At 36.6% G+C, this 26,332-nt stretch overlaps 1 protein-coding gene across 3 annotated transcripts in view; it reads left to right on the forward strand.

Annotated features, from left to right (window-relative positions):
* Positions 1–26,332, forward strand: part of EPHA7 (EPH receptor A7) — a 201,667-nt gene that overhangs the window by 68,189 nt on the left and 107,146 nt on the right. For all 3 annotated transcript variants that reach the window (XM_060753046.2, XM_060753047.2, XM_060753048.2), the window contains exons 4-5: positions 4,765–4,920; positions 5,745–6,080. In XM_060753046.2, the coding sequence (XP_060609029.1) occupies positions 4,765–4,920; positions 5,745–6,080 (492 nt within the window). The remainder of the gene's footprint in view (positions 1–4,764; positions 4,921–5,744; positions 6,081–26,332) is intronic.

The following is a 26,332-nucleotide window of genomic DNA, read 5'->3' on the forward strand; positions in this document are numbered from 1 at the left end:
TCTGATTTGAATTGTAGCCTATATTACAGGGTTGCCATATGAAACTTCATTATACACTTTGATCTTGCTTTACATTAGGACTTTTCTTTGAAACAAAGCAAACAGTTCGATAATCAAAGGCTCACCAATTCTAAGAGTCACATTCTCAGAAGCTTTAAAAAACACAGCAGACTTTGTTTATATAATTGTCATTATATTTACATTTCCCTATTTTCTAATATAACCTGACTATACTTTCACATTCTTTATTGTAAAGCAGGTCAGAATGACCTGACCAGCCACCTGAAATGGCCAAATGACCTGTTCATAGATGGTTCAACTGAGCCTGCTGCACAGTGTGGTTCTGTTTGTGTTGTTGACTCACTCTGGATATATAATCATATATAATTCAGGATAAATAATAATAAGGATTAATAATTCTTTTTCTGAACTGTGTTGAATTGGAATAATTGTCAGGTTTCATTCAAAATCATATTTTTTTCACACCCAGAATATTACACAGTTTGTTCTGAGATGGAAAAAAAAAGTGAGCTATGGATAGCATACATCTCAGCAAACTAACTTTTCTGACCCTAAAAGATTTGGGAGGCCACTCCCTCACTATGTTCAGTCTACTAAAAAAATAACCAGTTCCAATAATTATAAATATAGCTTGCATTCTGCAGCAAAACACAACATAACACATTTCTGTTCATCTGTAAGCATCTCCAGTTACTTTTTTTTTGCAGTTGGCTCCCATCATTTTTGCTTGCCATCTCTCCCTTCTCCTCAATCCTTCTGAATCTCCAATTATGTCTTTTCTTCCTTTTCTTCACTTGTCTTGTCTCTTCTCTTTGATCCATTTTTTTAAAAAAATTGGCCTCTTCCAAGGTTGTCTCCTTTTGTTCCTTCCCACTCATCTCCCTCCTCCCCACATCGCAATATATTTACAGTTGTGAAATGTTTTCTTGAAAAATATCCATAAATGTTATAATGAATATAAATTACTGAAGTTGAAGATTTTTGTTCAATGATATTTACAACCAAGACAACTGTCAATGGTCTTTGGAAAAGGGAATAAAGAAATATTTTGTTATAGTGGATTCATTTTTTTTTTTTTTTGCAGCTGATAAAATTAAGAAAACTCAGATCAAGTTGCAGCAATTCTTTAATTATTTCTGATGTCTTTTTGCTGTTATTCAGTTGAAGTTTACTGGGTTTACAACATTATTTAATCCCAGATGCTCTTTTATGTGGCCATAAGGTTTCTTGAGTTTGCTTTACGATTTGATTTAATGACTTAAATGATCATATAATTTACGGACTTTAAACGAAGCATTTTTTGTTTAAGCATGTAACTTCCCAAGTGCTGTTCCTTAATAAACATGTGCAGAGTTAAGGCATCCCATTCTATACATGTTCACTAACCCCTCCTGTTTTATGCGCTTACACTTACTTCAAATGAAATATCCAAATGTTATGGTTGTAAGGTATGCAGGTGGCATTACTGTACTTGCTCAGGATTTTCACTGCTTGCAGAAACCAAGCACAAATATGAAACACAGTACTTTGATTTTGCTTGTGTCAAATCTTCCCCCACCCCCTTTTCCTACCTAATTAAGATTCCCTGATGACTGAACATGCTCAGTGCTCCTTGGACTATATTATGGGTCCCCCCTCATAGTTCCCAACCCAAATATTGAACGATCCATCATCCATTCATGTTGTTGTTGTTGCTGTTGCTGTTGCTGTTGTTGTTGTTGTTGTTGTTGTTGTTACCACTTTATCTCCCCAAAGGAGACTCAAAGCGGCTTCATATAAAATCATTCGTATACAATTTAAAATATACAAATATACAAACATTAAAACAGAATTAAACAGAATTAGCACTAAAATCCATTAAAATCTATCAAAAACTACTTGAAATTTCAGTCTTCATTGCCATAAACAATATAGTAAAAAGAAAAAAGGCACAAAGTAGCCTATCCATTGGACATTCTGCTTCAGAACTTAAATATCTAATCACAACAATAAACAATCCTGGAAGCTATACTGAAGTGTAATGTATTAATCTTTGCGTGCATGCATGGTTGGTCCAGGGTCAGTAAAAAACTGACCTCCATTTTCTTTTATAGCAAATGAAATTGAAAGTAGATAAACCATAAATATTTTGAAGGATGGTATATGTGTAAAAAGTCAAACCATATTTCAAGACATGAGTTAGGTGTTTATTTATTTAAAATATTTACATTATTTATTTATTTTTACTCAAAGGCTTCCATGATAGTTAATAAAAGCAGACAAAATTGGTTATCAATTAAATTTAATTCTTACTTTTTAATTTACTCAATTAAAAAGTAAGACTTTATAAAGATCAATTAGCTTTAAAAAGATATATATGGTAATAAACAATATAGCAAAAATATTGTGTGTTGTACAGATGTAGGGTGTTTATGTGGATACTCTATCCAGACAAGCTTAGGTCAAAAATACAGGGAGAGCAAGAGAAGAAGAAAAGAGAATTATCTCTCATAAGTTTCAGATATATAATTCAGTGAATATTTGAAAGATAAAGAGGTATTATTGAATGTTAGTCATTGCACAATTCACAGAATTAATACTGTGTGATTTAACGGTGGCTGTGTATGGCTGTTTCTACAGGTTCATAACATTTATCTTTGCATGTCAGCGTGATATTTACCACATGCAGTCTTGAATATTCATGTCATTATTTGCATATGAATTTTAAATATTGAACGCATTGAATGCACTGTAGATATGAAAGTGGTTGCTCATATATTTGAATAACTTCTCCTTGTCCAATGTTCCATTATAAAAGCAAAACATGATTTTACATATGTGGTGTTTTTGATTAATTTTATTATTGTTTATACTTAACTGTGGGAGCCCCCGGTGGTGCAGTGGGTTAAAGCACTGAGCTGCTGAGCTTGTTGATCGAAAGGTCGCAGGTTCGATTCCGGGGAGCGGTGTGAGCTTCCGCTGTCAGCCCTAGCTTCTGCCAACCTAGCAGTTCGAAAACATGCAAATGTGAGTAGATCAATAGGTACCGCTCCGGCGGGAAGGTAACAGCGCTCCATGCAGTCATGCCGGCCACATGACCTTGGAGGTGTCTACGGACAATGCTGGCTCTTCGGCTTAGAAATGGAGATGAGCACCACACCCCAGAGTCAGACATGACTGGACTTAATGTCAGGGGACTACCTTTACCTTACTTAACTGTAAGGCAAGAAACATTAGTCAAAAAAATATCCATGAAAACCTGAGATGACCTGTACAGTGGTAAAGGCTACTTCCATTGGCCAACTTGTGAAAGAAAAAGCTGAGGCTGCCAAATAGGCCCTAGAGTCCATCTCTTAATCCTGGAAGCAGAGGATCAGGAAGTGCTGTCCAAAAAGGGATTTGTGCACATGGAACAGAATAACTCTTCCTCCTGAAAGTGGTGGGCAATGTGGTATTCTTGCTTCATGGTGTGCTTGCTTCCCCCCCCCCCCACAAAGACAACAGTATAGCCTCAAAAAGGGGTCTGTGAACATGAAAGCCAATAACTCTGCTCCTTCAAGTGGAGGATCACGAAGCACTGTCCAAAAAGAGACCTGCAAAGGAGTACGAGTCTGTTTTCACACTGCTTTGTGATCATTGCTTTTGGGGAATCAGAAAATATTACCCAGGGATGAAGCTACCAACAGAATTTTTATTGTACCTTTCTCAAAACCTGACAATATAAGGTATAATAAATGATGGCTGATTTTATTATTGGCATTTCATGCATCTCACCGATTGCCTCTAATGTATGTATATGTGACATATGTAAACTAATTGGCATTATTAACCTTTTCTTCAGCTAACAGCTGCATTTGCTTTGGTGATGACTGCAAACATAATGTTTTATGATGACTGCAAGCATAATGTTCTGCTACACACAAGACACTTTTTGGTGTCTAGCACAGGGAAAATGAAAGAGAAAGCCATCTCTATTAGTAGAGAAGGCTATCCTTCTAGATTGTGAGATGGCACGACAATTTTCTTTCTTGACAAAGATACCTTCCATACCTAGGCTATTCTCCATTGATGGTGCCACTTGTGGAAATGTACTCTTACTATTGTATTGCCCCATCTATGCCACTGTAATTATGCTACCAACAGGATCAGAGCCAAGAAGAGCGTGGAAACAAAAAAGCAGTGACGTTGTTGTATTTCTATGAGTGCTATGATGACAGCACTTATAATGATCTTATGGGGAGCCATCTAGCCCTTCCATTGTGACATTTGATTTTTTCTTTAATACAACTGCAATTTTCACAAAGCACAGATGTTGACAATAATAATTCAGTATTTTATATGTTAATTTAGTACTTGCTACTTGAAAACTTATACAATTCTTAGTATTTTATGTATCATTATCCTGTATATGTATGAAAGACTTTATCCACATTACTGGTAACCCTTGAAGAAAGTATAATACGCTGGCATTATTACATCATTATATTATCTGTTCATGGTTGAGAAGAGGTACCTTGCCTAAGGAGCTGATTGCTGAGCTGACATTAAACCCAAAACCTTCCTGTTCCTATTCATAACTTAGTTGGGAGCAAATATATTTGAACTATTCATCATATGTTTTGTGCATACCTACAAGATAAAACCCCATAAAAAGATGCATGTCTAAAATGGTGTATTTTATTTACCTACTGAATTTATAGCTCACCATTCTCTCAAGATGAGATTCAGATGTTCATTTGTCTTGTTTGTTTCATTCTTCTTTAGCCTGTGGCCGTGGATTCTACAAGTCATCTTCACAAGATCTGCAATGCTCCCGCTGTCCTATGCACAGTTTTTCAGACAGAGAAGGATCTTCACGATGTGATTGTGAAGACAGCTATTACAGAGCACCTACTGATCCACCATATGTTGCTTGCACAAGTGAGTTATTCATGAATGTAGTCACAAAGGATGTTGCTTGACTAGCCACAGGCATTTCCAGTTGTAAGGTGTGTAGCCTTTTTCTAGCCCAAAATAATATCAGAACAGACACCACAGCAAAGAAAAGTTAGGAATGAACAGTAAAAATATGAAACACAACAAAATATATTTCTTATGTTCCCATAGGAAACACATAAAAACATCGGAAACATAGGGAAAGCTTTAAAAACTGAAAAAAACAAGAGTATGTTTCTGCTTTAGTTATTATCACGTTCTTAATGCAATACAGCATCTAATGTGATAAAGCACATTGTTTGGTTGACATGTGGCAGGATTGGGCATAATGTTTGATATGCAATAGACCAACCAGTGTAGGTATTTGGCTCCAGGTTTTTTTTTCTATTTGTAAGTCCTTCAGAGCAAACACTTTACACCAGTGCTGTTGTAAATCACATTAAAACTGATTAAGGAATTTCTAAATGTTTTTACATATATTTTTCAAAGGGACAAAATCTAACTGGAGGAATATTATATGTGTCAGCTTTGGAGGAGCATTAACATATTCCTTTAATTGCACAGAAGAAAAGCTGCTAGAACTAGGTAGTAAATACTCCAAGAGTGGTTATCCTGTTTCCTTAATGGAAAATAAATAAAGCTTCTTGTCAAGTGTGTTCAAGTAGGCTTTTTGGTAAAATGTAGTAAATATCAGGAAAAGTTTATATCTTGGCAAGCTTTTGCTAAGGTAATTAAAACATGAGCTAAATTTTTCCCTGCTGATTTTTCTCTCCCCCTACCCCATTTTTCTGTTTTTGCATTTAATGAAGGACCTCCATCTGCACCACAGAACCTTATTTTCAATATTAACCAAACTACTGTGAGTTTGGAGTGGAGCCCTCCTGCTGATAATGGAGGGAGAAACGATGTGACCTACAGGGTATTGTGCAAGAGGTGCAGCTGGGAACAGGGTGAATGTGTTCCTTGTGGGAGTAACGTTGGATATATGCCCCAGCAAACTGGATTAGCAGACAACTACGTCACTGTCATGGACCTGCTAGCTCATGCCAACTACACTTTTGAAGTTGAAGCAGTGAATGGTGTTTCTGACTTGAGTCGTTCCCAGAGGCTTTTTGCAGCTGTTACTGTTACCACTGGTCAAGCAGGTAAGTAATCAGATTCTAGCATTCTAGTATATATAAAAGAGATATATTGTGAAGTGTATTTGTACAGCAGTGAATGTGTGGCATATCTCATCACCCTTTCTTGTAGTGTTCCAAGTATTTACCAGTTTTTGCAATGTGATGGCAGTGCCACTATGTCAAGCAGGAGTGGGTTGGGTTGTTGTGATTGGATTTCCTGTGGAATGCTACAGAATTGTCTAATGGTTCCTGTTGTTGGTTGCATGTACCAAGGCCAAATTGCATTCCCAACACAATCTGTTGTGGTTTGCTAAAACTGGTGCTTTTCAGCTAGAAATTAACATCAATGTGTCTGTGTTGTATTAGTATAAAACTGAGCTGTTCATGTTTTGTACACCATATAGATAGTTAAGCACTTTTACCACCCTATTAGTTCCAATGTGCAGCTTAAGTATATGTCCAGGCCTTTATCAGTGGGATTTCACCATACTTAATGTTGATTGGATTGTCTTTTACTGTTTTTTTCTACCACTATGTTCTGAATGCATGGAAAAAAATGCATTACTTTATTTTTAATGAGATAGTAATTTATTGATGCAGCCAGATTCTTCTGGGTTGCCTTCTTTACTGTATCCATATCCTAGGCTCCGGTCTGTTTAAATTTCACCCTGAAACAGTTTAAATCCCCTATTGGAATCCTAAGTTACTTAATGCTGTCAGTATTCAAATTCTTCCCTCAAGATTTATGTTTCCAACGCATTTAATAGTTTCAGATATTTGATGATGAGATTCAGTGAGAATGTGACAATTATTCTTTGTTTCGTATATTTATGGTAAACTGACAGGTGAAATGTCAGAGAAAATAAAATCAAACTAGCATATCACCCAAGGGGAAAAATGTGTTTTAGTGATTTTACATTTTGAAGTTTCTCATTCAGGAATGCAGAATAATGGATAAAACGATAGCCTGGCAAGTTTATTTTACATTTTCCTTTGTGTTGCCAGTGCAAAATAGAGTAGTAACTATGCAACTGGCCACGTGGGATCTGTCAATCCTTAAGACACAGAGCAGTTTTTGGAGTTACAGGGATTTAACTGGATTGCTCTAGTGTAAATAAATTAGACAGTATCCAGAGATTGCTCAGAAAAATTAGTTATTAAGTGATATTTATGATAGGCATGACCTATCCATTGAGCAGGAAACCTATGGCTATAATAAATCTTCTTGTTTACATTCCTGTTTATATTCATCAGGTATTTCTATTTGCAGTAGGCAAGATAGTCCCACTATGGATGTTCTATGTGTAGCCTACATATATGGTTACATGTAGCTATTACTTCATTAAGCTGCATATGGAGGAAATAGATGCTGTCCAGTGTCTCTATTTTTTAAAAAAATAAATAAATCGTATTATAACAAATATTTATGGGAAAATTATACCAATAAGTTAACATGTTAATGATATTGCTGGTATAAGCAAACATTTTGGAAATTATTCTTTCTTGAATTAGGAAAATAAGATAATTCAGTGCATACTCATATATATGGTTATTTTACAGATGTTTTCAGTAATTTGAAGTTTAAAAATGTCTCATTTCTTCTTCTTGAAGCATATGGTAGAGTCAAGACACCACACTTTCTGTCAGGTCCTTCAGTTGAAACTATTTTATCTATTATACTTAATTTTATGTTTTAAAACTCCTCTTTTATTTCATTTTATTTTAAATTAAGAACATTATCCAAGGTTAAAGGCAGCTGCATTATACAGTACCTAGACTTTCCAAACATCAATCATTCAACTATTTGCCCATTCGCCAACACATGTGAGGAGACAAAATTTGTTTGTATTGAACTGTGCCTAATGCTCTCCATATAATAAATACTCCTCAAAAAATGTAATCGACATGTAATTGACATGTCTGCTTATAAACCTCTCCCAACAGCAATGTACAATTGTTGAAGAGAACAGAATTTAAAAAGGATTTGCTCTTTTCTGTCTACCTATAAAACGCATCAAAAGGCAGCCTAAATAGAACTGCTCAATGGCCTGTCTGTAATTGGCAATGGCGAAACTAAGCAAAATATAAGAAAAGAGTCCTGTCCCCCGTCCCTGTAAACAAGAAAGGAGATGCAGTGTCTTGTTGTCTTCTGCTGTGACCATGTGCTTGCAACCATAACCAGCGTAATCTGCAATTGCTTTTTAGTAGCATTTCTTAATCTCGAGATACAACTAGCTACTGTTTTTGCTGGCCCAGAGTATCCACAAATTCTTTGGACATACATTGCTAAACAGACAAGACACCATGATTTGTTTTGCACCCCAAGGGAAAAACATTGTAAGATATTTTTCTGGCTGTGCTTCTCATATTTTGCTTGGGAACCTTTTGTTCTATAGACTGTAAGTGTGTGTATATGTGTGTGTGTGTGTATAAGTTGCAGTTTTTCATTGTTGAGAAACAGAGTAATGAAGGTTGCAGCTTTTTCTGGCTGTGCTTCTCATATTTTGCTTGGGAACCTTTTGTTCTATAGACTGTAAGTGTGTGTATATGTGTGTGTGTGTGTGTGTGTGTGTATAAGTTGCTGTTTTTCATTGTTGAGAAACAGAGTAATGAAGGTTGCAGCTTTCAGGGGGAGAAATGGAAGATTCAATCTTTACCCTTGAACTTATGTTGTACTTATATGTCAGTAAGTTATCTTGAATAAAGTGAGGTTTCTTGCATAGACATATATCTGTTTCCATTGTAAGGCCATGGGGGCAACACATACTTGTATGTTTCTGAATAGATTTTTATATCACATGGATGTTGCAGTAATTTATATTTCCTCAGTTTCTAAAAAATAACGCTGCTGTTTTGAAATTCTGGGGTATCATTTCAGTCTTCACACATTTCTATGAATTTAAATGTAATTTTCAGTTGAGGCATCATTTCTGTCCTTACACATGTCTGTGAATTTACATTTTTAACTACTTTTTAAACATTTGTGACTCTTGCAATTTGGTATTCTTTCAAGAACAAATGAGATGCAGAAATGTAATTAGATAATAGTTCTACACACACAATAAAATACTTTGAGAAATCATTGTATAAAACAGGCAGAGACAGTTTTAGGACTTAGATGACTTGCAAAGTGCATGGAACCCCGAGGCCATTCTTGTCATCCCCTCCCCTATAAGCAATCATGGTCCCCTGAGGGAACCTGCTCCAAAGCAACCCTTTTTTAGCCATCGAAGTAGATTTTTGTTTAATAAAGAAGTAACGTATACATCAGTTTTGATTTTGTTGGGGTAAGGAAAAATGTCTCCTAGATCCACCAAAGTTGCCAACTGCTGGGCTAAACTATAGTTAAGAAAAATGATACACTGTGTCATAATGTCTCACGTACGTTTGTAAACTCAATCCATTAAAACAAATTTTACTTACTTGTGGTGAATGAATATTCTTTCATTTTTTCCTTTGCTCGTTGATTGCACTTTAATGAAATGGTTGCAAATGGACAATTCTGTGTGAGTTATACATCCTTGCTGTCAGTGCAACATTTTTCATGGTCTGCCATATGGTGAAACGGCTTATGATTCTTCAAAAATTAAGATAACCAAATGAACTTCATTGTACAATGGAAGCAGTTTTGTTTTATGGAACTTGTTGTGTATTGAGTTAAAAAGAAACAGGAAAAAAGTAGCAGATCTCCTGCTACTTCCAAAGCACAACCATCTCAATTTTTGCTGAGCATGAAGTGTATGGTCAGTCTAGACTTATGCAGTGCAGTTTAACTGAATTGAACTGCATTATATGAGTCTACACTGAACACATAATGTTTCAAACTGCATTATATGGCAGTGTAGATGGGGCTTGAGTCTAATGGAGTCTATATTGATGTCATTAATAACTTTATCTGTATGTGACCAGATGATATTGCTTCACTAATGTAGAGCCAATAGATGTGTTGGTTCAGGGATGGAGGCTTTGTCAGGATTTCACTCAGCCCAGATATACTGAGAACAATAACCATTAGTCCTTAATGTAGTTTTGTTTCTCAGTTTCCCAGTGTTTGCCATTAAAACTTTAACTACCCATAAAAGAAGCACTGACTATTTCTGATTAGCCTTTCTCCCCTAAACCCTAAACCATCTTTTCAAAAACAACAATATTGGGGGTGGGGGGGGGGATTTCATCCCTTAAAATAATGTTAGCAATGTCCATGGTTGAAAACTGTTTCATTATGTTACTGTGTGATTAAAAAAATAATTTGGTCATATAATGGATGGCCTCTATGGGGGAAAAAGGAAAATATTTTAGGGTGAATTATTTATAACTAACTATAATTGAATATAAAAGGCTTGAAATGAAACAGAGAGAGTAATGCTTCCAATTCTTCAAAAAAGCACTGTGGAGTGAAAGAAAAGTTGAACCTCATTTATAGTTGTAGAAACTGGGTTTCACACCAGTCTTATTTGTGACTATGATTGTTCTGTGCCATGTTCAAAAAGGGTTATTTTATGCAGTCAGACTTCTTATGTGTGTGGATGTCAGAATGGCTGTGCCCTGTATGCTTGCTATTGTGCCGTTCCATTAGGAGGTTGTACGCAATAATGAATCAGTCATCATGCAGTAGGGTTTTTTTTAAAATGTCTTTTTGTTTTTGTTCGGTGTGTTCACTCCTAGAGGTTGCATTCACAGAATGCAAATCGTTGTAAAAGATAGCATCAAATTATTTAGAGGAAAACGGGGCAGGGTTGTAGGGTATGTTCAACTCATTATATCTCTTTTGTTCTGCCCACACAACACTGAACCCGGAGGAGACAAAGAAGCCATGTCAGAAAAGAGGAAAGTACTGCCAAATCATCTGAGAACAGGAGGGCAGATGGCAGATTATTAAGATCAAATTATTTGTCATTTTGGAATGATATGGCAGAGGAGGTGTATTTAACAGGATAATTGACACAGCAAGGCCACATTGCCCAAGCTTCATAATATAGTTATTTTGTGCTGTGCTATAATTAAGGTTGAAATTGGAATGTAACAGGCACAGGTTCTAGAAAAGGTCGTGACTCTGTTGTTAATTTGTTTAGTCATCTGTACTCTAAAATTTGATGGGAATAAAATAGGAATACAAATTTAAAATATTATTTTAATCTTCCTTTGAAGCTCTCCTAACATGAAAGAGGTATTTTGTACCTAAACATTTATGCTGGCACATATTTGTCATTTAGTAGTAGACTGGCTACAATTCTAAACTAAAGTATATGTGCAGTTTTTATTTATAAAAATTACCAGTAGCTGCTGCATTTCCCATCCTCAGCTTATACTCGAGTCAATAGGTTTTCCCAGGTTTTTTGTTTTTTTGTGGTAAAATTAGGCACCTTGGCTTATTTTCGGGTTGGCTTATACACGAGTTATTCTTTTTGTGTCAGGACTGACTTGAGAAACTGCAAGTCACCATCTTGCAATTAGCCATCTGCAAGGACGTTGCCCAGGGGACACCTAGATGTTTGATGTTTTACCATCTTGTGGGAGGTTTTTCTCATGTCTCCACATGGAAAGAGAGAACTGAGATGGGAGCTAACCCCACTCTCCAGAGTCAAACCGCCAGTCTATCAGTCAGCAGTCCTGCTGGCACAAGGGTTTAACCCAGTGTGCCACTGGAGGCACCTATACTCGAGTATATAGGGTATTGAATTTGTTGCTTTGAACCCACCATGGCATCAAACTGTATAGCCAAGAAAGAAGTGGTACATGATATTGGTGTTCAAAATAAGTCAATGTATTGCTTTGGGATTACTAGTCCACAACCACTGATTGTTTGTAGTAAGTTTGTGATAGAGTAAAGACTACTATGGTCCATCAAGATGAACTGGCAGGCAAATATGGATATTTACATTTGTATTTTTTGTCATTGTAATTCTACAAATAAATATTTTTCAGTACATCTCCTTCGTAGCTGGTCATTTGGCAACACGTACACAGCACTGAATATTTATGACATAGTAGCAGTGTAATAGCAATTCAACTATGAGGGTTACTCCAAAAGTAATGTACATTTTTTTTTTAAAAAAATCCAAATGTTATTCTTGTAATAATAGGACAGTTTTTATTTTTATTTTATTTCATACATCTGCTCATATCAAATGGCATCAGTGAAAGTAGAAGAACATACAGAATATGTGTTCTTTATATATATATATATATATATATATATATATGTATGTATAAAACAATTTGAAGTCATTAACAAATAAAAAATAATGTTCCTATACTTGATCAAAAACATTTCATTTTCCCTCCTTATTAACTTTTTTCCGTTATAAATAGTTGAAGTATTTCCAGACTAAAGCATAATAGTCAATATTGTTCTTTCTAGATTCTACTCTACAACCACTTTATGGAAAGATTCATTTACTACATTACTCTTGTGTAGCCCAAATAAAAGCAATTGTCCTTGCACTAGATAAAAATGTCAAGGATCTAATAGGATTTAGTAATTGCTTGTATGCCCAGATCTAATCTAAATACAGTGGCTGTCTTGACTTTATTAAACAAGTGTCAGGTGAAAAACAAGAAACCTAGCCATTTAATTTTTATAGGAATGTCATATTATCATTTTAACATTTCAAAATGCAGAAAGCTAGATTGTTGTAATTTATAATCATCCTGAGCAGCCATTTCCAGCTTGCAATAGATATTGCATTTTGTTGTTTTTTGAACTGACAAATATCCTTCAAATATATTTTTGTAAAATAAAATCTAGTAAGATGAGGACTTTGTACAAGAACAAGAACTGTGTTGTACAGTGTTTGGAATGCTGGAAAGTAGAGTTTTGTTTGATTTCAAAACTGTGCATCTTGGGGAATGATGTTTAAAGTAAATATGGTAATTCAGACATGTGCTTTATTGTATGAATTCTCAAAGTCCCCTAGGCTCTCAGTCTTTTAAATATAATTTCCCAGTTTGCATTACAGAATGAAATTTGAAATTCTAGATCATTTGTTATTAGGTCCCCATACAGGCCTGTAGCCAGGATTTTGATTCGGGAGAGGCTGAGTTTGATTCGGGGGGAGGGGGGATGAGTGTGAGTGAAAGAGGGTCTACCCTAGCAAACCTTTTGTATTGTTACCCCAATACTCCCATGCATATGGGATATATTGAGCATGGTGATCAGATAATGATATGAATAAACATAACAGTTTAAATAATGTACCCGTAAGGCCTTCTTGCGGACCACCATAAGAATTGGGGGGGGGAGGGGGCTGAAGCTCATCAAGCCCCTCCCCCACCTACATGCCTGCTTCCATAGATCTATCATTATTATAACAATACAAAAGGTCTAATGGAGCAGAAAGTTAGCCTTTATTTACCATCAAGCCCTAAGCATTTGATGATTACCCACTATAAAGGGTTTTTTTTTTATGACACCTCTCTTTCAATTAGATATTTTTGAGTCATCTGACCAGGAGTAGTGCTCCATGCATTCCCCATGTTCCGTGTCAAATCTTCTCCAAATGTGTGAAGAATCTTCCACAACTTGGACCAAAGAAGTGATGGAGCTGGAAGGAGGAGACAGAAACTGTAAATACCCCCTTCTTCCTTTTCCACTACCGAGAACGTTCTGTGCAGGATTCCAATAACCAGCAGAATAAAAACACTACTACAACTTACTGCAACTATTTGATGGAAGTATGTGCAGAAATAATTATGCACATAGCAAATAACTCTAAATTTAATTTTAGTATGGCATAATGCTAGAATATATTTTAAAACACAGCACAAGAACATTGTTTGACCTTTTAACGGCACATAGATTAAGGAAAAATAATTGAGGACTCATTTCGGGCATATTTAAATATTTCCAAATCACTTTGCCTTCAGTAGATAAGTTTTAAGTTTAGTTTTTATCTTGCATTGAATTCAATATTACTTTGAATTGGTTAAGTTTGACAGGAAGCATATTCTTTACATCTAGCAACATATGTGTATATCTTTGTGTGAGAAAAATATTTAGCAAATGACTTCTACTTGAATCCAAACATGGACTCTTTATTACATTTCAATCTAAATATAAGAATGTCTTCTGAGCCAGTATTTGTAGCAGTTATATCCGACTTTGGCTGTAAAAGCTACAGAAACAAAAAGCAGTTTTAGTTTATTCTGTTTGATACTGCAAAAGATACTCCAGTAACAATTCTTATAGAAGTTCCATAGTTTCTGGAACACTTTTAGGGGCACCCCAGTGATGAACATAACTAGATAGATACAACCAACACTAAGGATTGGTGTCACTGACAAAGTGTAGTTCTTGCCTAAAACTTTGCCAGTGAAAGAATGGACTATTTGGAACATAGAAAATGTCTGTATTGAACCAATGCCTGTTTTAGTTTCAGTTAGCATACCACAAATTGTTACATTTTCTGTTGTGCTATAGCTCAAGTAGTCCAGAAACAGTTTCCACTCTTTTATAAAATCTTCAATCACTTAGTCCCCTCAGAGTCCACCTCACAACATGGGCAAAATCTACAATTACGACTGAAAAATATTTCAGTGCAAGAAAATCAAAAGCACTACTTTCTGACTTCTGATCTATATTAATTAGTTTAAGCCAATTTTAATTTACTTGACTTAATCTAATACTTTCGTAAAATACTCTTTTCTGGACTAGTTTATAGCACAGTATAGGATAACAGTCCTGATGTGCAACAACCATATTTTTATTCCTATTAAGAGAAGTGGTGATGGGCATGAGTACAGTTTTAATCAGTCCCTGAGGAACAACTGGTGCAGATGTTCTGAAATATTCTGGAAATAGCTGCAAATGAGAAAAGCATTTTATAATGATGAATTTTGATTGAGGATAAATGTATTACTAAAATGTTTTTAAAAGATGGCAAAAGACAGTGCCACTTTTTCCTGAACCATTTTTTGTGAGTTTGTATAAAATTCTTATAATTATAATTATTATTCACAGTTACATGAATTACTCACAGCTCCTTTTGTATATGCAAACTAGAGTAAAGGCATTAGGCTCTGGGATATTCAAGCTACTGTTTCCAAAGATAAAAGGTTATATATATTCATAGAATCATAGAATCAAAGAGTTGGAAGAGACCTCATGGGCCATCCAGTCCAACCCCCTGCCAAGAAGCAGGAATATTGCATTCAAATCACCCCTGACAGATGGCCATCCAGCCTCTGTTTAAAAGCTTCCAAAGAAGGAGCTTCCACCACACTCCGGGGCAGAGAGTTCCACTGCTGAACGGCTCTCACAGTCAGGAAGTTCTTCCTCATGTTCAGATGGAATCTCCTCTCTTGTAGTTTGAAGCCATTGTTCCACGTCCTAGTCTCCAGGGAAGCAGAAAACAAGCTTGCTCCCTCCTCCCTGTGGCTTCCTCTCACATATTTATACATGGCTATCATATCCCCTCTCAGCCTTCTCTTCTTCAGGCTAAACATGCCCAGCTCGTTAAGCCGCTCCTCATAGGGCTTGTTTTCCAGACCTTTTATCATTTTAGTCGCTCTCCTCTGGACACATTCCAGCTTGTCAATATCTCTCTTGAATTCATCTGTAAGTCAACCTCATGTATAAGTCATGGGCAGGTGTGGGGGCCAACTTATGGATTTTGAAATAACCCATGGGTAAGTAGAAGGTCATTCCTCAGAGAGGGAAAAACACCAATGCTGACAGGATATAAATGTATAGGAGGACTTAGGGTGATAGTAGCCCCTGACGAGCACCACCATTTCCTCATTCAGCCATTTAAAAAGGCCAGAAGAGGTGCCACAGCAGATTAAGTAGAAGGAGTCAATGTTATTTTATATTATCCCGAGAAGGACATCAATATTGCCATTTGAAGAGGGTGGTTCCTTTTTTAAAAAAGAATTGAGGTATTGTACTCATATTAACCTCTGAATAAGTCAACCCAGGTTCTGGGGGTGATTTTTAAACTAACATTTCTAGACTCATACATGAGTATATAAAGTAAGTATGCATTAACATCCATACATATTCTTGGTGGCATATTTTGATGTGAATGCCATAAAACTGAAAATTCCAGGAAAACCATTGGGGCTTGAACAGACCACAGAACAACTGACTGGTTCAAGATTGGGAAAGGAGTATGGCAAGGCCGTGTACTCTCACCCGACCTATTCAAATTGTATGCAGAACACATCATGCAACATGTGGGGCTTGACGAATCCAAGGCTGGGGTTAAAATTGCTGGAAGAAACATGAACAACCTTAGATATACAGATAATACCATTTTGAAGTATGAAAACGAGGAGGAGCTGGGGAGCCTTTTATAAATAAAGTATTATTATTATTATTATTATTATTATTATTATTATTATTATGTGTGGCTGCTTGCTGGCAGCCTCCCCTTTTTCCTGGCCTCCATTCCCACCGACGAGGGGAGCACCTCCTCCTCTGCTTTCTCTTCCTCCTACTCTTCTGCAGCCTCAGCCTTCCTCAGGGACAAATTCCCCGTCAGAAAGAATAAGAGCAGGAGCAGGAGGGAAAGGAAGGAGAGGCTGCAGGGCATGTGAAATCCTCTCGGCATGCAACTGTCCAGGGCTCTTCTTCTTCCCTTGCCTCCTGTCCCTTCAGGAAACAGCGTCAGCTACCACCTGAAGGCCCACTCCTTGGAGCCAGTACATCTTCCCAGAGCAGCTGTCTAAGGGAGAAATTGCCCTTGAGGAAGTCAGTGGCGGCAGAGGAAGAATAGAAGACAGCTGGGGGGCGGAGCCTGGGAATAAGGGGATTGTGCCAGCAGGGAGCAGGAGGCCATGAAGAAGCTCTGCTGGGGGCTGATGCTGGGACCATGTGTGACTGCCCTGGCCCTCCTATAAACATGAGGATGCAGTGGGCTGCTGTGTCCTCATGCTGATAGAATGGTGAGAGATAGGAGAGCCTGAGAAAAATGCCCAAGGGACCACATCCAGCCCTCAGGCCTGGGTTTGCCCATACCTGTTATAATCCTTTTCTCTTATTGGAAGCTACCCTTGGCTTTTGATGGCAAGGCAAGAAGTCCTGCACATAGTCATTTATATCACACCACGAATATATTTCCTTGAACTTTGACAGGTACCAGTACAGATGTGACAGGAAAGGAAATGAGGGATTCAAGTGTTAGCAGTTTGAAACTTCCCGCCCCCCAGCACTATTTATGTATTTATTTATTTATTTGCAGCATTTCTACCCCTGCCTTTCTCTACCCAGGAGGGGACTCAAGACCGCTTACAAGTAGGCAACCACATGAAGCCATAGGATATGTAGAATTACAAATATATAAACAGAGTTATAAAATACATTAAAACATTTTAAAAACATATAAAACAATACATGAAGAGTTAATCACATGATCCATTAAACTATGGCAATGCCAGCTAGATGATGATGGAAGTTATCATTTACGCCATGACAAACTATTATTTTTCATTGTTTGCAGTTCAATCAAAGTAGTGTAACAAATGTTAGATAATGGGCAATGCTGTGAAGCCATTGTTTCTAAGTGGTTATTTCTGTGCATTGTACCATATTAAACTGCTATTGATAAAGTCACAGAGTATGTCACTTTGGTGTATTTCCGATAAAGAAACCCCTCTCACTGAAAAGCAATAAGAACAACAACCTTGTGGGCAATTTGCTGAGGTAACCGTTAATTTCTAGTAGTATTTGATACTGTGTGCTTCGTATTTAATACTAAAGTAGAAAATGTTGATTATATTATTTCTTCACTCCATTGGTGATAAATGAGAGTAGATGTGATATAGACAAGTAGTTTGGTTGAATGGTGCAGAGCCATCTATGGAAACTTCTGTATAATTCCACCAGTGCAGTAAATTGCACACATTGATCCCAAAGAATCATTAACAGCTTTAGCCAACTGATCCAAGTAATGGGGTAAGTGAACAGATGTTATCAAGATATAACTTTTAGACATTGTCAGTTATAACTGGCAAGTCACTGTTTCTACTTTTAATACATATGCTGTGTTATGTCTCACATTTACTTCTTCCATTGTGAGGAGAAAATAAATATCAATTAAGTGGTAAAACCCACAGGGGAGGAAATATCCAGCCACCCTGTGCTCCATTTGCTAGGAGGTCATTCACAAAGGGAGAGATAATTGCTGCAAGGCAGCAAAATTAATCCTGCATTTGGAAGAAGGGATGATATATGTTCTGTGATAAAGTACATGACAGAGATGTACGTACAACCAGTGGGTTCTTCTCTTGGAGTGGATGCAAGGACAGAAGAAGGAGACCTGTAAAAAACAATTAGCCTGGCTCAGAGTGAACAATTCTTAATTATCCATGGCATGTCGACATGAGATAATTACTGTTTCAATTTTAACAATATTTGGTGATTAACTGCAGCAGAAGAGGAAAGAACAGGGATAAAGACAGTTGTTTGGTCTAAGTGTTACATAGTGACTCTCATATAGTACACAAGTCAAGCAATTCACAGAAATGATATGGCATGATGGGAATCCTGCTGTTCCTTGACTGACTCAAAACTATAGAAGTACAGTAATGTCTTATTAAATTAATTCATAGGAGTACATTTGGAAACTGCTGTTTCACATATATTTCTTCATAGGGATGGGCATTTTCCTGGTGCAATTTGGGGTAGCAAATGGATCTTGTGGAATACTGCACCACAAGATCGACAGGTTTTAGGAGAGGGTTTTCTGTGGGTGACTTCTGGTGCTATGGATGGATTGCTTGCTTCTCTCTTATATGTTGGCTGGTGGGATTAAGCATTTGGTGATACAAGGAAAAATTCTAATTTATTATTTCTAAAAGATAATGAAAATAAATAGTTTCTTGGGGTAAATCAAACATGGATTAATTAGGTCGTCTCCTTTTTATCAGATTGTAGATGATAGGAACTTTAATATGTGTGTATTCTGTAAATTAATATTTATCAATATTATAATCTTGTTTTGTAAGATGCTTCAGATCTGTTATTATCAGAAGTCTTCAATTGAAAGGAATAAACTAGAATGAACATAATTAGTAGTCTTTATTTAATAATTTTGACATTTGAATATTAATATTAAAAGTATTTAAAATCATGTCAACTTTGTGTTTTGGTACAATACTGAAAATAACTCAACTATGTGGCAATACAACTGAATGAACTGATTTTAAAGTTCACTAACAGATGCAAATTTATACTGAAATGTTTAAAATCCAATTTGTTAAATTGGATTTACTTGCTTCCAGTGGTTATATTCTTGTAGCCTTTACAGCACACATGAAGTAACAACAGCCAAATACTTATTGCATTATTGCACATATTAAGACACATAATTGAGAAAATGGTCATTTATTGCAACATTGTTAAAATTTTTAATAAAAATTGCATGTTTCTAAACAAAATGTGATTTGTACAAAAACTATTGCAATCTTACCCAGAGGGAGAAAACATTTACAGGAAGTATGTGTGTGTATGTGTGTGTGTGTTTCAATGTGAGAATGAAGTAAGCAAAGACTGACATCTCTAGACAAGGCTGGCAATATTCAGGCTTCTTTTATAGGTTGGGCATGGTTGCGACTACAAATAAATAATTAATTTAAACAAGTGGGACATAGTAGGATTTATTTTTCCATGACTGCTAAAGGATCAAGAACGGATAGAGGAATTATGCTTATCTTCTCGCTATCATCTCTTCTCTCTCACTTCTCATCTTTTAACTTGAGATATAGGATGTGTTAATACTAATGGCAATGTCCCATTTGCTCTCTATTCTCCAATCCTGTTTTTCCTTCTTTCATGGCCTTGGCGAACATTCACAGAAAGGCTGCCATTTAGTTTAAAACACACTCATATTTGTATGTCCATTTAGCATGCTGATGCTTTTCTCTTGCTTCTTGGCAACTGTGCTTTGTTTACATAGCCATTATAAGGCAACACTGGAGTTAACCATTCAGCACTGAAGTTTGCTATTAATTTGCAGTGTTGTCCTAAGTCTTAATACGTAACATAGCATTGCATTAGGTTCAGCGTTGTATCCTGTTCCCTATGTTCAGTCAGTTTTCTTTCTACCCTATTTATGAACAAAAAAACCTCATTGACTTTGTAAGGCATCTTTTAAAAATGTTCAGTGAAGGATGGAATATAAAAATGAAGTAAATGTTTAAAATATCATTAGAAAAGGGCTTATTTTACTATTGGTTATTAAAGTAGAAAGTCATTGGTTTAACACCATTGAATCAGACTTCCATTTTGCATTGAAATTCAATCAATATATATGGTAACATGCATTTTGCTTAAATTACATTGCAATCCCATGTATGGAAATGCTGAAGTAGATCCCACTATGTTTAATGGCAATGAATATAAATGAGTATAAGATTTCTGCCATAATGTGCTTACTCTAAATAGCATAGGAAAAAACTCACTGTTGGCCTATCTACACCTGAAAGAAACAATTATTGACCACATATTTTTTTCAGATCTGCCTGACTCTTGCATTATGATTGTGGTGAGTTCATGTTAAGCAACATCATGTGTTCCCTAGATAAACACACTTCAATATGAGCTTTCTTACAAAAAAAAAGTCCTCCCTATTGGTAGTCACACAGCAATGACCACTTTGATTTTACTTCTTCTCATCATGCATATGTATGTTTCAGCCTGAGGCTGCTTGATAATGTGGTTTGAAAGTGTATTATATGGTCAGTGTAGACTCATATAATGCAGTTAAATACAGTTAAACTACATTATATGAATCTACACTGACCATACAATGCAGTTTTAAACTGCATTATATTGGCAATGTTGCATAAGCCTAATTCATCCTTAGCTATCGTGTTATGCAGAGATGTCCTAATACTGATCTTAGTTATCTGTATACACATTCTTTTTTAAAAAATAAAAAGCAATTAAGTGAATATTAAAATTCAGATGTGAATGAGCCTTCTTTGTGAACCTTGTGGCCTGTTGGCCCTTGCCATTTTCCACCAATTAGTTTGGGACTCTCCCAGCTCCAATGGGAAGCTGCCTATTGGGGACGGCTGTCGGCCACACAAAGAAAGCTCAGCCTTCATTTGAAGAATTAGAATGTGGAGTACAAGGCCATTATTTTAAACACAGTGAGCTACAGAGTCAGTAGAATTGCAGTCTGTCTGTCTGAAATAAATTGCATTTGTTGAATCATGTCCTTTTACCAAGACTCAAGAAATTCTCTCTGTTCCCATCTTGTGACATCCTGTTCCTGCCCAGTTACTGCAACTCACAATGCTACAGAAGGGACTCTCCACACCAACACAGTTGGTGGGGAGAGCGATTTGCCCCTCCCCCTGAAGGGAGAGAATGGTAGGTTCCTTTAGAACCTCCTGGAAGAGGGGCGGGGGCTGGCTAACCACGTGAGCCAGCCTCCTTCCCTCAGTCTTGTTAGACTTTTCACCCACCACTCCCGCCCATTGACAGTATATTTGGTTGCCCGTTGGAGCCGGGTAGGAATTTTTTGCCTCTCATGTTCTGGGGTTTTTTTTCGCCTACCCTATACTGTTATTAGGGGCTAGATGGGGTGTTCTGGTTTAATTAGGCCAGCATAAATAGATCAGGAAAACACAGACATGGAGGTATACGCAAGGCACCCCTTAAGGGTGGGGGTCAGTGTACAACAAACACTCACCTAGAAGTCACCAAATGGGTGAGGGGACATCAATTGGCACAGTAAAGAGAGAAGCTGATATCAATAATCGGACACAGGCTTCTCCAGACTTTTACCTTCAGGTTGCCCGGTTGGGGATCCAGGGCACACAAATTTTACACACTAAGTAGCCGAGGACGCTGCCTCGGTTAGCCACCAAGTTCCTTGACACTTAGTTTAGTTCAGGAAAAGTTAAATAGGTAACATTCAATAAAAGTTGCCCAATTTGAATCCATACCTTGTTGTCTGTCTCGTTATTTCAGGGGTTAAGGGGCAAAAGGGCTCCTTCACTTTTTATTTTATCCTGTAGTGTAAGAATTGGTTGCTAAGGTATGCAGGAAATAGGTAGGCTCAGGCCAGTGTAACCTGAAGTGCTCTTAACTGTGTCTGTATTTCATTACTCCACATAATTGTTTTGACACAGTGACATCATTGAGTGTGACAGAGCAACGCTCGGGTTCCCAGCTTCCCGTTTCCTATTTGGTTCACGGTTTATCAAAACTTCTGTGGAATTTGAAAAAAGGTGAATCCAAGTTCAAAACTGGAATGGGGGGTTTAGAAGCAGTCCTCACATCTCCGTCTCTTGCTTATTCAGGTTGCCTTTTCACAGCTTAGCTAAGGCTTGATTGACAGCCTCCTGAAATCAGATGCTCAGAGAATGTGCTCTTGCTGTTTTTAAGACCTGAATGCCGTACAGCCAAATATCTCACACTGTTGTTACTACAGTGACAGTTTTATTTTTAGACAGAACGATTGTGCCACTAACAGGTAAAAACAAGACACCCATCAAGTGAAACCAATACCAGAAACAACTGAAAACTGCTGGGTTTTATCCCAGCTTTTTCACACAGCTTTCTATTAATGGTGATTAGAAGAGAAGGCATTGTCTATGTCTCAGCGATGAACCATTACTATTTGTTCACATTTTCTGACATACGATTTTTTGAAAAATTTCAGCTCTCAATACTTTATGGTCTTATTAATAACAGATTCATTTTTTATTATACACAAGTAAATACATGCAATACAGGTTGATTATCCTTTATCTGGAATTCTGAAATCCTAAACTGTCCACATGGGTGGCTGAGACAGTGACACCTTTGGTTTCTGATGGTTCAATGGAGATAAATTTTATGTATCGAATTATTTAAAATATTGTATACAATTACATCTAGGGTGTGTGTATAAAATGTGTAAATATAAGTGTTTAGACTTAGGCCCCATCTCCAGACTATCATATTATGTACATATGTGCAAATACAGGTATTCCAAAATTCAAAAAGAAAAAAAGAAATCAGAATTACAAAAATATATGGGCCCAAGCATTTTACATGAGGAATACTCAACCTGTATATATACTCAGGTTATTTTTAAAGGCTAGACTCTTTCATGTCAGCAGCTGGGGGGACCGGGGGGGGGGGGGGGGGAATGATACTATGCAAACCAATTGGCTGAAATATGTCATTTTTAAAATTTTCTATCCAAGACGTGGATAGTACAGACTTTATCAAATTAAATCATTTATTTCAGTCATTGACCAGCACAGGAAATAAAAGTCACATTTTCATATGAAATTGGTACGTTTAGTACATTTAAAATGTAAATATAAATATGGAAGCACAATAGGACAAGGAAGGGGAAACAGTGTAAAGACATACAATGCACAGGTCTTTCAGCAAATTATAGAATCAAGGAATATGATTACTGGATACACAGTTAACTATAGGGACCAGTCATCCCCTGATGGATTTTGTATGCTCCTGCACAAAACTTTGCAACATTGTAGGTTGTAGCAGAACTAGTATCTACAAGTAGCAAGGAGATATAAAATTGTCCTGAACAGCCTGGGTACTTGTATATCAGAGGTAAGATAAGCCTGGCATGGATATCCCTGTAGAAGGGGCACTGGAGGAGCACATGTTCTATTGTTTCTATATGAGCCGAGTAACAGGGGCAGAGTCTCTCTGGGAAAGGGATCTTCTGGTAGCAGCCTTTGAGTACAGCTGATGGAAGAGTGTGGCATCGAGCCAGGGTGAAAGCCCTTCGATGAATATGAACCTCTAAATTTGTTAAATATGCCATAAGGGAGGCAAGATATCTGCTGTCTTTGTTGATAAGGAAGGTTGGAATGGAGGCCAGATCTAGTGGGCACTCTGTGTCTGTGATACATTGTTTAATAAGTGCTTTGGTGTGATTGTAATCCATAGTGAGTAGTAGACCTGGAGAAAATCCCAATGAGGAGATTTTGGATGCTATCATCTGATTCCGTGTGGATTGGAAGTCATCCCTCATGGTTAGTGGATAGAGGCTTCTAGAATCAGCTGTACAAAAAAAGCCTAGGTACACAACACCACAAAAATTAGTCAAATACTCCAAACATATGAATAATAAAAAAAGCAAGAGAGGACATTTTACCACATGTAGTAGTCTTGCAAAAAACCAAAGGTGTACTGGAAAGCCATAGAGGAAGAAATTTAGAAAATTCTTTATATGAATATACAATTCAAACCAGAACATTTTTTATTATAAATAATTAATATAGATTTGGACATAAACAAAGATGAACTATTTAATTACATGGCAATGGCAGCTAGGATAGTTTATGCTAGAACTTGGAGAAGAAAAGAAATACCCTTGGCCAATCAATGGTTAATTAAAGTTATGGAAATTATGAAGATGGACAAATTGACCTATTTAGTAACAAAGACTCAAGGCAAACACATAAAAACAACATACTGAACTTTGTTCAAATAATACATATCAAAGAATAAAGGAAACATGATAATTTAGTATAAATCACACAGAGAAAAATTGTACCACATTGACAAAGACCTAGGAGGAGGAAATGTTCAGAGAAACAAACTAAAAGGACAATTGATAAAACATGATGAAGATGATTGGAAGTACATATGCCCCCATTCTTCCTTCTTTTTTTCATACTCCCCCCCCCCATACCATAGCCCTTTACCTCCTTTTCCCATCCCTTTCTTTACCTACTCTGTGTTTTTCCCCTATTTTCATCTTTATTCTTCCTCTTTTACTTTTTTTTAAAAAAAAATACCTTAATAAAAATTATTTATACATAAAAAAGCCTAGGCATTTTTAATCTTTTTAGAAGTGCTTTCCAACATATCAGTAGTCTATGGTTGCATCATACTAATACACATTCATTATTTTATTAATTAAATATTTTATTAATAGATAACAGAATTTAAATTGTAGCTTTATTTTTTGAGAAGAGAAACAGTCTATACATAATGCCATGCTACAAGTTAAAGATTGAGATAAAACAATATTAGTAAGAAGGAGAGTGTTCGTCAGTAGCAACCTGAGAGGTATATAAGATACTATCTCTTTCCAGCAGTGACTTTGGAGATAGATATTAATAGGCCATATACAACTTCATGCATTCTAACAGTAAAATGAAATTTTGATACTGTGAAATGTGAACAAAAATATTTGAAGCATGCTATGCGGGGTCACTAAAGCTATCTTGTGCATGCTTACGTGAGAGCATAATTTTATTAAATGCTGCAATTTGCTTCTGAGTAGTTGTGTACACTGTTACACTGAGTCCCCTTGGGGAGATAGGGCAGGTTACAAAAAAGTTTATTATTACCATTATTATTATTATTATTATTATTCCAATGTTTAAAAGATTACTTATTACATTTCTTTTGTTTGAAACTCTACCTGCTTTGGTATGTTTTCTGTTAGATCAGATTATTATGGGATTGGTCCCACTTCATTGACTACTCTCTTTTGGTTTCATTTAATATATTTATATACTATTGCTAATCTCTTGTCAAATCTTGCAAGGATAGAGGTAGAATTTGTTAAACCTGGGGATAGTGATAGGAGCAATTTAACACACATTGTAATGAAATGTTGACTCAGCAATTTTTCAAAAGAGAAATTGTTTTTGTGGTTTGGAAGCTCATATTTCTCATCTCTGCATTATATTCACTTTGTGGTTTTGGTAAAGTTGGTTTTCTATTTGCCATTTGCAAAGTTGATATTGCATTGAAATACTGAATGTCAAATCAAGAGAGAAGTTCAGTGTCTGAAGATTCTTTCTCTGGCTTGTGCTCAGTTTATCATCAGGAACTTTATCTAGGTCATCCCTCTTTTTCTAACAGACAAAGCAAATGATTATGGAAAATGGAAGGATAACCACATTATGCTGTTGTTTGTCCCAGCGTATAGTGTTTAGAGGGGTATTTATGAACATGGATATTCATTCAGCGATACCACTGGACAGCTGGGCTGGACAGCTGTAATAGATGGCAACCTGCTAGGAGTGCCTTTCAAAAAAAAAAAGGTGGAATTGGAACACTCCTGTTTTTCAGAGGCATCCAGCTGTCTTTGGTTTTCACACTGATATATTTAATAATTAGCCAGTGTGGTATTGCACTGCTCAGTTTTGAAAGCCACTGCGTGATCTGGGGGACATCAAACTCTCTCAGCCCTTAGAGGAAGCCAAAGGCAAACCCCCTCTGAACAAATCTTGGTTAGACAACCCTGTGATAGGTTCATTTGAGTGTCTCCATATGCCGGAAACAACTAACACACACACACACACACAATAATGGCAGTGCAACAGTGTTGGACCCTTTTCAA

Source organism: Anolis sagrei, chromosome 1, assembly GCF_037176765.1.
Source record: "Anolis sagrei isolate rAnoSag1 chromosome 1, rAnoSag1.mat, whole genome shotgun sequence".
Classification (NCBI taxonomy): domain Eukaryota; kingdom Metazoa; phylum Chordata; class Lepidosauria; order Squamata; family Dactyloidae; genus Anolis; species Anolis sagrei.